The 12,520-nt window shown below is 30.0% G+C and overlaps 1 protein-coding gene across 2 annotated transcripts in view; it reads right to left on the reverse strand.

Annotated features, from left to right (window-relative positions):
• LOC121119602 (chitin synthase chs-2) overlaps positions 1-12,195 on the reverse strand; it is a 32,371-nt gene extending 20,176 nt beyond the window's left edge. For both annotated transcript variants that reach the window (XM_040714310.2, XM_040714308.2), the window contains exons 1-4: positions 12,059-12,195; positions 10,485-10,628; positions 9,709-10,412; positions 4,886-5,320 (exon numbers count right to left, since the gene is read on the reverse strand). In XM_040714310.2, the coding sequence (XP_040570244.1) occupies positions 4,886-5,320; positions 9,709-10,412; positions 10,485-10,628; positions 12,059-12,106 (1,331 nt within the window). In that variant the 5' untranslated portion in view covers positions 12,107-12,195. The remainder of the gene's footprint in view (positions 1-4,885; positions 5,321-9,708; positions 10,413-10,484; positions 10,629-12,058) is intronic.
• Between the last annotated feature and the right edge of the window lie 325 nt (positions 12,196-12,520).

The following is a 12,520-nucleotide window of genomic DNA, read 5'->3' on the forward strand; positions in this document are numbered from 1 at the left end:
TCACTATGTAATGAATTCGAAACAGAGACAAAATAGGTGATTGAATGAGTATAATAAGAAAAACAAAAGAATAATTTGAATTTAATAATTGCTAACTAATTCTCCGTTAGTTATTACTCTAAGACATGAGTATTCACACTAGAAAAGACTCATTGATTTACAAAGAAGCATAATATGAGACAAGTGCATAATTCCATCATTATCTAACAAAAAAACATTGAATTTTTTTTTTTAAATAAACATTACATATTTTGATAAAAAAATTCATAGAGACCATCAATTTTAACCAAAAATAAAAAATAACGACGTATAAACTTCATATATATATATATATATTAAGGCGAAATATCCTGGATGCAAAATGGCTTTTAGGCGGAATGGGTTAAGGTAAAATTACTGGGCACCGTTTTTAAGAGTAGATGCGTTATAAAATGAAACAGAGAATTGAGTTGAAACAATCGGATAATAAATTTCTATATAAGTAATGTAGATAATAAGTAGGTGAAATACTTATAAAAATGCTTCTTATTCCTTTGAATTTATATTTCAGGAGCATACTTTAAAGAAATATAAAATTTAATTATGTGCTATTCTTTATTTATATTTTTAATGCTTTGTTTCGTATTTATTCTTATATTAAGGCACTTTTGATGTAGGTTTAGTGAATTTAATTCGCTATATGGGTTAAAAAAGTTGTTCCTTTGTTTTTCACTTGATTTCTGGAATTCCTTTTTTTTTTTTTCAAAACTACCTACAAAATTTATTTTTAGTTGCTACTGAGTAATGAAGATGTATCCTATAAATTTTTATTAAAAATAAAAAAATAATGTTTTTAACATAAGACTGAAATTGTAAATATTTTTGAAACCCCCATATTCATGATCTAAATGTTATTTTTAAATACATACTTATTTTTCTCGATGTTTCATAATCATACAAGTATTTTTAGACATTTTAATTATTAAAATTAATGATTGCAAAAAAAAAAAAAAAAAAAAAAAAAAAAAAAAAAATGGTGTAATGATTAAATTCGTGTAATTCTTTATCATGCAAGTAAATAAAAATTTATTTATTTTATTCATTTGTAAGAAGCATGTTTACTACGGGAGGGTTTTAGGAATTGATAGAACTTTTTTTTTCATTAATTTTTCTGCTGACATATCAAAAAATAAAGCAACCAAAAACATTATTTAATTATGTAAGACAATCAATGCACATTTGCTTTAATTCACTTTTCTTTTTCTTTTCATAACTATTCCAGTAAAAAAAACCCCTAAGTTGGAACAAAAAGGAATATAAATAAAAATCCATTCTGTCTATTCTACTGTGTATTCATTGGGGTGTATTAGGAGAACCAAGACACAAAACATCTCAGATCTAAGCCTGTACTATAAGTAGTTTTGTTTTCATCTTTTTTCTAATATCAAATACAACTTGGAGTATGAAAAAGTTGTCCACCAATATTTTATGAAATTATTCTCTTAAGCCACCAAATGGAGGAAAAAGAGAAAATAACCATCTGTAAAAGTTCATCTTTATTTTCTGAATATGTAAAATTTGTCATATAGATGTAGATTCACTGAAATGTTTACCCACTCTTTTAGCACGTATAATTTCCCAGTTTTTATTATTATTATCCTTGTGCCCCTCTTTACTGCAATTTAGCTCCTTTTATTTGTTGATGATCTTTTGAAAAAACCTCTCCTTTTTTCAATAATTTTCAAGTATTTTCGTATGATTTCTTCTCCTTCAAGAAAAAATAAAAACTTAATGAAATTGCAAAAAAGAAAAGGATATTCAAATCATTATCATTATAACCAATTTCAAACGTTACGTCGAATAATAATAGACATAGAAGATAAATAAAAATATTACTTATCATTCGATTTCAATTTAATAACGATTATTTTACAGAAACTTAAAGTTTCTTTTCGTCGCTCTTCCTTACATCCATCAAGGGAACACTATATACATGGAGAGGGTAAGCATTTCCAGGAAATACATGTGTACTACGTGTGTAAAAAACTCTTTAAATTCATTAAATTATGATCATGGGTAGTGATTTTTAATTATTCGAACAGCCGACTTTATATTTAGGAGTCAATTTCATGTATTAATGAGAAAATAAAATATATCGTCAATATTGCGTTTTTAACATTTTATGTGACCTTGATCTTAAGCTTTCGAATTTTAATACTGTCGCATTATTAACATATATGACCTTTCTACAATGTTTCACTTAGATCCGTAACTTTTGACTAATCCTGATTACCAAAAAACAAAACATGACAAATAGATAAACTTGAGAGTTTTGTTCAACGTCGTTGGTGGACTTAATAAGCTCATATATGAATGAAGCATTCAACTTTACTTACAAAAAACTAATTTATTTGTGAAAATTATTGATGCTTTTTTTTCTCAAAACTATAAATAAGGTAAAAATACAATAAAAGCTTAAATTAAAATTCTCAACAATTAGATTAGCAACGAAAGAATAAATTTAAAAATTCGTGATCACGGCGTTCAATACTACTATGAATGAATATGGAAATTAAAATATTTTGAAAAAATTCAAATTGATTGACTTTTTTAATGAATAATTCAACTTTCCCTAAATTAAGAATAATAGCAAACTATTATCCTGCATAAAGTATACTTAAAGTTTTAATTAACAAATGGAATTGGTAAACCAAAGTATTTTATTCTAATATCAATGAAAGCTATCTATACCTTCAGTATACTTACATCTTTGATATCTCGTTTTTTTACACCATGACATCCCGCACAACTTAATTACACAACTCTATTTTCCCCCTCTCTAAGTGAGTTAAAATTGTCGGCTGTAGGTTGGTTTCAATTGGGAACTTATTCTATTAACGAAATTAAATTTTTTAACCAAAATTGAAATTTTGTGGAAATATTGAGTAAAAAATTTAGATTTAATAAATTTGTAGTAAGAATAAATTACACATTTTTGACACAAACTTAGAACTTGCGCATTTTTTCTTTATATTTCATATAAAGACCTTTACAAATGTGACCGGTGGATATACTTAAAATAAGAGACCTAAACGGACATGATAACAATTTATTTACCTTAGCTCCTAGGATTAATATATTTATAAGAGAGAACATCTAAAATAAAGTCCATCTATTATGAAAGATGGAATGAAAAACTAATGTTTGTCGGGGGAGTTAGAAGTGAAAGTCCTAGTTGGACTCACAGTAGAATTAAAGAGTAATTTCTACCCATGTGGATATGTATCGCTATTTGTCTTTTTGATTTTTCCCTTTTAGCTGCTAGCAGATAACTTAATAAAACTTCATGATAGCTATTCTGCTTTAATTTTAATTATTCTTAAATTGTTAGGGTACTCATGTGTCTTTTTGGTTTTTAGTGTCATATTTTCTATAACTATATCCACAGTGGTGTCTAAAACGTTTTATTAGATCAGATGTAAGCATCCATAAACGGAAGGAAATAAACACAAATCCAGCTCCTTATATATTAAGGACATAAAGGCTGTAACTACTCCGATGACGATCCTCAATTCTACTCTTAGTCCAACAAGGACCAAGGGTGTCTGCAGGATGATATATATATTTTTTTGGAGAAGGGGCTTGGGGGTTCGAATGTTTTTGAAAAAACTTAAAAATTATAATAATAATAATTTTTTTTTTCAAAAATCTATAGTTACTCAAAATTAATTATATTTTTTGGAAATATCATTTGAAAAATTATTTTTTTTGGAAATAAATATATAAATTAAATTAAAAATATTAATTTTTTTGTGGAAAAAAGTACATAAATCCAAAGCAATTTACCAAAAAAAACAATTTTTGATAAAAAAAAAATCATAAATCAATAGGTATCTACAGAAAATTTTTTTTTTTTTTTGAGAAAAGTTACAAATGTTGTCTAAATTTTTTTCAAAAATCACAAATATTCACAAAAAAATATTTAAAAAAAAAAAAAAATTGAACTATTAATTTTTATTGTCTACTGAATTATGTGTTCGAATGACAAAAAAATCTAGCAAGAGTCAAAAATTCATTAATTTGTAGGGAAAGTACAGCCCCTCCAGCCCACCCCTTGTGGACACCGATTGAGACTTAGGCTAATTACTCCTGAGTGACCCTTAACTAGTTTTGTGTTGGTCCTTATTTATTCAATACAGTCTAGTCCAGTATTAGAGCCAGCCATACCTGGTCCTTAGAATTGTCAATGATTTGGACTAGTTCTTAACTATTGGTCCTTGGAATGTTCATAATATTGTTTTTTTTAACTAAATAGGATATATAAATATATATTCAAAATATAGTACATATTTTGCAAAAAATATTTTTATTTCCATAATAACACAATATAATACGAAACTATATTATTTTTACTTAGATATATAATTTATTATATTACATAGCAGAATGATTAAAAGTAGGTAAAATACACTCATTTTTGTCGAGAGGGATCAATTTTACTTTCTTTAAAGACTGACATGTGGGATTGTACTAGACTGCGGTCTTTGGTGCTAAATAAGGATCGACAACACCCTTATTATTATTATTCGTCTTTTTATAAGTATAAACATAAGTGAATACTTTATACTTATGGGTTCCTTTCTCAAGAATTAAATAATAATCATAACAGCTTCAGCAAATATAAAATCAATTCGGATTGCAACTCTAAAAATTATCGCTTCAGTTTTAGATCATATTTTGAACAACTCTAACTCATGGCTATTTTTATTTAGTCATAAGTTATTTCTTGTTATCGTGTGAGGTTGATTTTTTTTTATCCTACATGTAATTCTTTTAATTTGACGCTGAATCTCTGTCTATCTAATCCTTCCATAGAGTACTTTAATCTTAATAAAAACAAACTTACCTTGGGAAGAAATCATTAGTTGAGCAGGGATCTTGTACTTTCATTCCACAAAATATAAAAATAGCATTTAGAAGAAATGGGGACGTGAGTGATAAAGGTAGAGCAAAAATTAGTTGTTCCATTCGAACTTTACAAACAAAGACGGAAATTCCATAAGTAATTAAAGAAGAAAGGATTTGTACAGCCAATACCCAAAATGGAAAACTTGGAGATGTTTGAAGAAGAGCCATATACTCTTTATCCAATATAAAATCATTTCCAATCATTTCCGATAATGACTCTCGGACTTTGTAAAAATGAGAGGAAAATGAATCATTGAATTTGTTGAATAAGTCTGCATAGTCCAGTATGAGGCCATTATATTTACACAAAATGACTGCTGTTCCAATGAAGATGCTAATTTTGAGCAAAGAAATGACCATATATAACCAATATCTAAAAATGAATAATGATAATTATTAATTTTCTTCACCTATCAAGGCTAGAACGTCAGTCCAGTTCAGTTATGAACAGAACATAATACAAATTGTAAATAATAATAACTTTATGAACATTATCCAAGTTTGCCTGTAAGTGAAACATCCTCTTTCTATCTCAAAGTTGGAGACAAAGACAGCATATTGTTTAAATTTAATTGATTCTACCTTTAAAAAATGAAAGTAAGCGGAAGGTCTCATGTGGAGGAGGCTTTGAGTTGTCCCTTATGAAGTATTCCCGGGGGAGTGGCGGGCTCGAAGTCGATCGGTGGACTGAGGGATGAGGATGGAATTTCATTGAGCAAAGTACACCAGCTTGTTCTTGTATCTACAATGAACCATTATAGTATAATTACAGGAGGAATGTTATAAGGCTCCTGGAAAAACGTTAACACTCCAACAAATGTCTAAGACTAAGTGCAAACTTATTAAAGTAATTGTGATGGATTGAGTTGAAATCCATCTCATCCAATATATTCTTTATTTTGTAAGAAGCATTGCTTCGTTGCACTTAAGAAATTGATTTCCTTTTTTTAAAAAGGTTGCAATAATTGAATCTAAACTATCCGCTGTTCCTATCTACAATTTTGAGATGGAAAGAGAAACTATGATGTGCAGGCAAACTTATCTATTGTAACCATAACTTTAACCTTTAAAGCCAGAAGTTTACAAACTTCTTTGATCGCCTGAGCGAGACATCAACAATATAATCGAACAATAAGACCAAAAAAACTTAAGGGAAGTGAATAAAGTAAGCTGAGGCAAAATTTTACAGTAAATCATGTCGTGTTTCTGTGCTGATTTTTTTTTTTAGAAAAGGATACATGATTAGGTTGTTTTGTCCTTTTGTTTTGTGAAATAAATTGAAAAAACAATATGATGTAAAATTGAAGTCATTTTGACCTCAATGGACTAAAGTTTTAGACACATTATACTTCAGACAAATTTTACTCTTAATTTATGTTTATTTTTCTATCAAAAATGAGTTTAAAATTTTATCCTTTCATATTTTAAAATAATATATTTGAAGACGAAAGGATATATTTTCGTTTTTATTTTTTCGTGTCTTTTTGGTATAGCACCCCTGATACTGTCTGGAGCAACTCAGTGTGCCGCAGCACCCACTTTGAGAAACACTGGTCTTGACTTCTGAATATATCTCGAAATCATTGTTATCACACAATGACGCGACATGGTAACATATATGTTAGGTTACTTTTCCCCCATTCTTAATAAAAATGATAAAAGGTCAACGTAAAAATTTATCTATTCTCTTTATTGTTTGAGCGGGATGCTCAATATATAAGACACAATATATCTAAATCACATAATTTACTATAGTATTCCTGTCCTCAGGTGACGATGAATTTGTCAAAATAGAAAATAATTTATATTTATAATGTAAGTTAGATTGTCTGTCTGTTTCAATGTTTGTAAAAGCATGATTAGCGAGTGTACGCTTAATTCTTAGTACTGTGTGGCTACTTTATCTAATAAATTAGAACGAGTTTGTGTTTCCAGAGTTTATAAAATTATAAAAAAGGGAGTAAATATTTATATTATAATGGCAAAGTTTATATATCTTTTTGAATGTTTATCGACGCATAAGAATTCAGAGTAATGTTATGCAAAGCTATACAACAAACTGAGTTGGCTACAAGACGCCCTTCTTGTCGAAAGAGAATGAAGCTGCCATAAATGACTGTATAATTAATCTATACACAATTTACCTTGCAAATTTTGTAATATTTAGAAAAAAGTTCATGTGTCACAAGCAAAAAATAGGTTGTTTGTATCAGTAACGTACATAATTGAATATTTGAACCAAAAACGAGACAACCGGCTAGAAAAAGTTTTCTTTTAGCAAAAGAAATATCTTCTAGCTAACAAACCCCTTTTGTCTCTTTGCTTTTATTGCTATTTTAAGAGAACAAATATTTTGCAAAGTACAAAAATAAACTTTTTTTTAAATACCTATACACTTCCCGGGATTCCGACTTTATCATATATTCAAATGTGATTTTCCTTATCAGTCATACAATATTCTTTATTTGGTCGAGCTTTTTTCGGTATCCTTCATTTCAGCAACCTTTTCATATCGTAAACAAAAAATTAACAAATTACTTTATTATTATATGTTGTCCTTCATCAGAGCAGTGTTTAAAATAAATGGAAAAATGTAGCAAGAGCAACTGAGGCTCTTATCGGATTTTATATTCGTTCTGCAAGCTTCTATCGAGGGTCGAATTTAGAAAACTTATTGAGTGGGATGGCACTCAAATGTTTCGATTGATAGGTACTTGTGGAGTCAGATATTTAAAATAGGAGATGCATTCTCCAACCATTTTCGTTGTCCAATGTTGTGATAGTAAACCTTGGATACATGAGACTGAGAAAAGGCTTCAGAGGGGTTGGGATGGATCTATTTGGTTACTCTTTTTTCATTCTTTTAGAAAAATTAAACGAAGAAATACTCAGCATTCTTAAAAAGAGAATATACAACAGATGGTCCTTATTATAGTTCTATAGCTCTATAGTTAAATGAAATAAACAACACTCAAAAGAAGCTCGCCCAAATTATTAATTTTAAAATGATGTTGCTAAGATGATAAGTCCCATAAAAATTAAAATATTTTTTTCTAAAAAGAGAACCATTTTTTAATATTAGATATCAGTTACACAAATGAGAATTTTTTCCCTCTCTAGGACAAAGATTGCAGACGTCGACTTGAGCTAAAAGTCAATTCCATGATTTTACAGTAGGGTCGACTGTGAAGTTATAATTTAAATGAAAACTACAGAAAAAGGACATAGCATAAGTGACTTTTAATTAGTTTCATATATAGTACAAGATGTAAGTATATTGTGTCAAAATAATGAATATAATATGCACAGAGAATTCATGAACGATTCCAAAAGCAGTTAATTCCATTTAAGTTTTGTTCCAAAACACACTATAATTTAGTGTTGATGTTATATTTAATAAAATAGAAAGTCAGAGTATTTGATTCTCTGACCGAATTATATATTTTAATGGTATTTTTAGTGTCAAACCCAGTTATTGTACTAGAAATAACTGTCTTTGAGATAAAAATCATTGTTGAATTGTAAATTCATCATGTTTATCATGTACTTAGTTACTTTGTAAAATCTGGTATATAATTCTCATGTAAGGAACATTATTATTGAACAAATATACGGAGAGGTACATTAAAATCTAAACCCTTTGAATTTTAATCTTCAACAAAATATAATTTAATACCTAGGAATATAATTTCAAAATAGTTAATACTATAAATAGATGTGTGACTGAACACACTTAATCATTGATGTAGCTGCTCTTAGCACCAATGATGGCTTCTATACCACGGTGAAGACCTAGTACCCACTGAGGATGTATTCTTCTGTCATGGTGTCCCATTGGCTTCCCCTCCACATGCACCCAAAAGGTGTAGTCGAAGATGTTAGCATCAGGGCTGAAGGGGGCCAAAAGTGTAAGAAAAGAGTTTAAAAAAATAAATAAAAAGAGTAATTCCAAACTCATTCAAAAGAGTCTTGCAACTGAGGAGATGGGTTATTTCATTGCTGCTATCATAAGTGGTGTCTTTGCCACCATAAGGCTATTTTCGCACACTTTTTTTTAGCTCTATGGACAACATGGCGTAAAATCTCGAGATATCTTACATGGGCCATCATGTACTTCAGGAGATTGCCCTGGGTAGTTTTCTTTAAATGCTCCGGGTCCAGTTTGACCTTTTTACAAAGCCATACTTCCTCTCCAACGTTTCGGACTTGCTGACTGAGTAGACGCTGGTCCTGGAGAAGTGTTCTGATTTCTATGGACTACCCCGTTGATTGGATAAATATTTGTTTCCCCACTAAGACCATGCTTGGAACTAAGGAATACCTTTTGGTTATAAAGACAAAGGTGAATCCTTATCTGATATCCAACTACATATCGGGGCACTATTCATGCAGAAGAATTGAGCCTTAAAACACACAGCTACGAAGATTCAAAATTGACTCTCCTAATACCTGGCCAACTTCAGGGGGAGTGAAATGTGTCCCACATCTTCCCTGATCTCAGCCCTATTGACTATGGTAATATGAAAGGGTGGATCGGTTCCCGACCCATCTGCAAATACTCTGAAGGATACCGCAAACCTAAATTTTGAGAAATAAGTTGTAAAAACCCTTTTTTAAAATTTTTATGCTAAATTTCAACTTATTGCCTTTTTGAAATATATAAGTTTCTAAGTAAACATCACCAAGATTTCCTTTGTGTCAGTTAGGGTTCACTACATTCTATATATGTAAAAAATTATGTCGAAAAAAAAGCACACGTACCTTGTTCCACTGTTCATTGCTGTTTTTATTTGCGAAAGAAAGGTAATAAACTTAAAATTCAAGTTACTGCTCGAAACAAATGATTCCCACCATGCAAATGAAGTTAATATTAGTCCTAATGTAAGACTCCATGGTTGTTGTCGTCCCGTTAATATAGGCCATATCAATATTCCACTTAACTGAAAAGCAATTGCAGTTACGTCAAGAGCTAAAACCCGGATATTTGGTTTTTTATTTCTGCAGATATGTTTATTCACAAAGCTGATCAGAAAAGGTATGATTCCCATACAGCTAGTAATCGCTATTGCTTGTATTGTATCCACGTGAGGAAGTCCCGCAAAAATTAAAACCGCCAATCCCACAGTATGTAACAACTCAAATACCAAAACTATACCGAACTGAGTCTTTAATGAAACCTTGCTTTTCACAATCACTGAATTATTCACTATGACTTCTTTAAGAGATTTGATGAATACGAGAAATTCTGGGAAGCAAAATGAAAATATGAGACACCATATCCAAGCAATTTGTTCCACTTCTAGCAAATGTAATTGATCTGTTCCTTGGATTTGAGCATAATCACCATTCATGTCCTCAATAATACTGTAGTCATCTCTTGACCAATCGACATAGTATGTTTTCGAATCATCGGGTATGATCATATCATTGTTACAAAAATCAACTCTTCGTGGGTTCGTTGATATCTATAGTATTGTTTAAAAAAATGTAATTAGGGAATAAAAATGCGCCTAAGCTAATGAAAATAAATAACTGACCTGATCAATCATAAAATGTATAAGTCCTTTACTGATAGTTGCTCCAACTAATGCTGACAGTAAAAGCAATAAATAAAATCCCCCCAAACAGAAGAGGCCAACGATATAGAGAAAATCTGATATTCCAATCTCATATCCATTTTCCTAAAAGAGTAATATATTTAAACATTTTTAAATCAGAGTGTGCATTCATTTGACTGTTTTTTATTTGGGTTATCACTTTAATGAAAATATATAACTAGTATTGTGTCGATGTTTATTTAAGACATAAGACTGTAGTTTCGTCCCCTACAGTCTTGGTCAGGTACAGTTCATTTCTCCATATCAGTACTAAAAACTTATAAAGTTCGTTCCTTGATGACGTCACGAAACTTTTTTTAAATCAGTTCTAGTAGTAATTGTCTGAACGACTGAAAAGGCTTGGTAAATTTTAGAAAAAGGGGAATGTTTGAGCAAAAAGTATCCCAAAGAGATTTTATATATGACTATACAAATTATGCCAATGCAAATAATTATCTTCATTTTTTGTAATTTTATCTTTAGTACTTAAAGGGTTAATATATTTTTAAAACCTTTGAAGGCATTTTATGCTGGGAATAATTTATACATAAATAGAGTGACATATTCACTTGAATTAAAGTCGGTAGGTTTGGCACGCGGTCACTCCTAAAGAAGGAAATATACTTTATGGTAACTTTTGGGCAGAATAGGCCCTAGCCTTCACACATGGAAGGCACTATTTTTATTAACCTCATTTTTAGCTAGTAAATACCTTCAAAAGACATCTGTCAAAATTTCATAACATTCTGCTCTTTAGTTTATGAGTAATTGTGATACGTGTAAAACCAACTTTTGTTATTTCCAAAACAGTGGATAAAAAAATCGTTTTTTAATTCTACACTGCTTCTTCATGGAAATAATACTGTTTGAGCTAAGGAATGACATTGAACAAGGCACCAGGAAAATGTACACAGGAATATCTGGCTTTTGGTGACCAAGCGTTCATAGTGAAGTCGCTTTTTGATCCTTCGATGTCGGTTCTTCTCATCATTGCAATTTTAAAGAAATGAGGTTTTTATAAAAAATATTATTTCAATTTTAAAAATGAGCTTATATTTTGTCTTTTTTTAAAAGAAAATTAATTTAAGTGTATAGTTATATTTTTACCAATGTCTATCCAACGTTGGACAAAATGGTGTATCAAGGAGTTATTAAATATTTGTTTTTGAAAGTTTAGCCTTTATCTAGATTCGAACATATAGTACATTGTATATATAAAGGATGATGTCATTAAAAGCCTTTGTGTTAAAATTTGACAAGTCTAAGTTAATCCAACTCAGAGTAATTAAGCCAAAAGTATAAATAATAGTATAAGCTCAGAAAAAAATATTTGGTATCTTTATTTACGTCAGAAACTTTTTAGATCACCCTCGCAGACCCTCCACCTTCTAATATAAAAACACTTCCTACGCCCCTTATAATAAAATGATAGACTTAAAATGACTCCTGTAATAAGAAACACGAAGCTTAGAAACTATGCCAATTGTAACTAGGGAAGGGGAGAATGAGCTTACCTCTGCTTCAGAATCACCAATGGATTCATCCTCTTGATTACTCTTCATAGCAATTCATTTAGTGAACTACATATACTTTGAATATTGAATTAAACATTATTCTACCTATATCAAAGGCCACAGCTCCATGTCATATTAATCTGATAACAACAAAATACACCAAATTAAATGATAAGAAACATTTATACAAATACGTTGAACTATGAATCATGAAATGTCATTCCATTATTAAACATAATATTGCATATGAAGCATTTCCACTGACTTCATAAATTAGGACACTACTGAATGGGACACCATCTTGGGGTTGGTTCTTAAACTTAATGTGTGGCTGTTGGATACTCGGTCATTGCTAGAGAAAAAAATATATTTTATGTATATGGACTTCAAAGACAACTCCTACGTGAGATAGAGTAATTATTTATGATGGTACGATTCCAATTTTTTTTTGGGGTCAATGCG

Source organism: Lepeophtheirus salmonis, chromosome 6 (assembly GCF_016086655.4).
Source record: "Lepeophtheirus salmonis chromosome 6, UVic_Lsal_1.4, whole genome shotgun sequence".
NCBI lineage: Eukaryota > Metazoa > Arthropoda > Copepoda > Siphonostomatoida > Caligidae > Lepeophtheirus > Lepeophtheirus salmonis.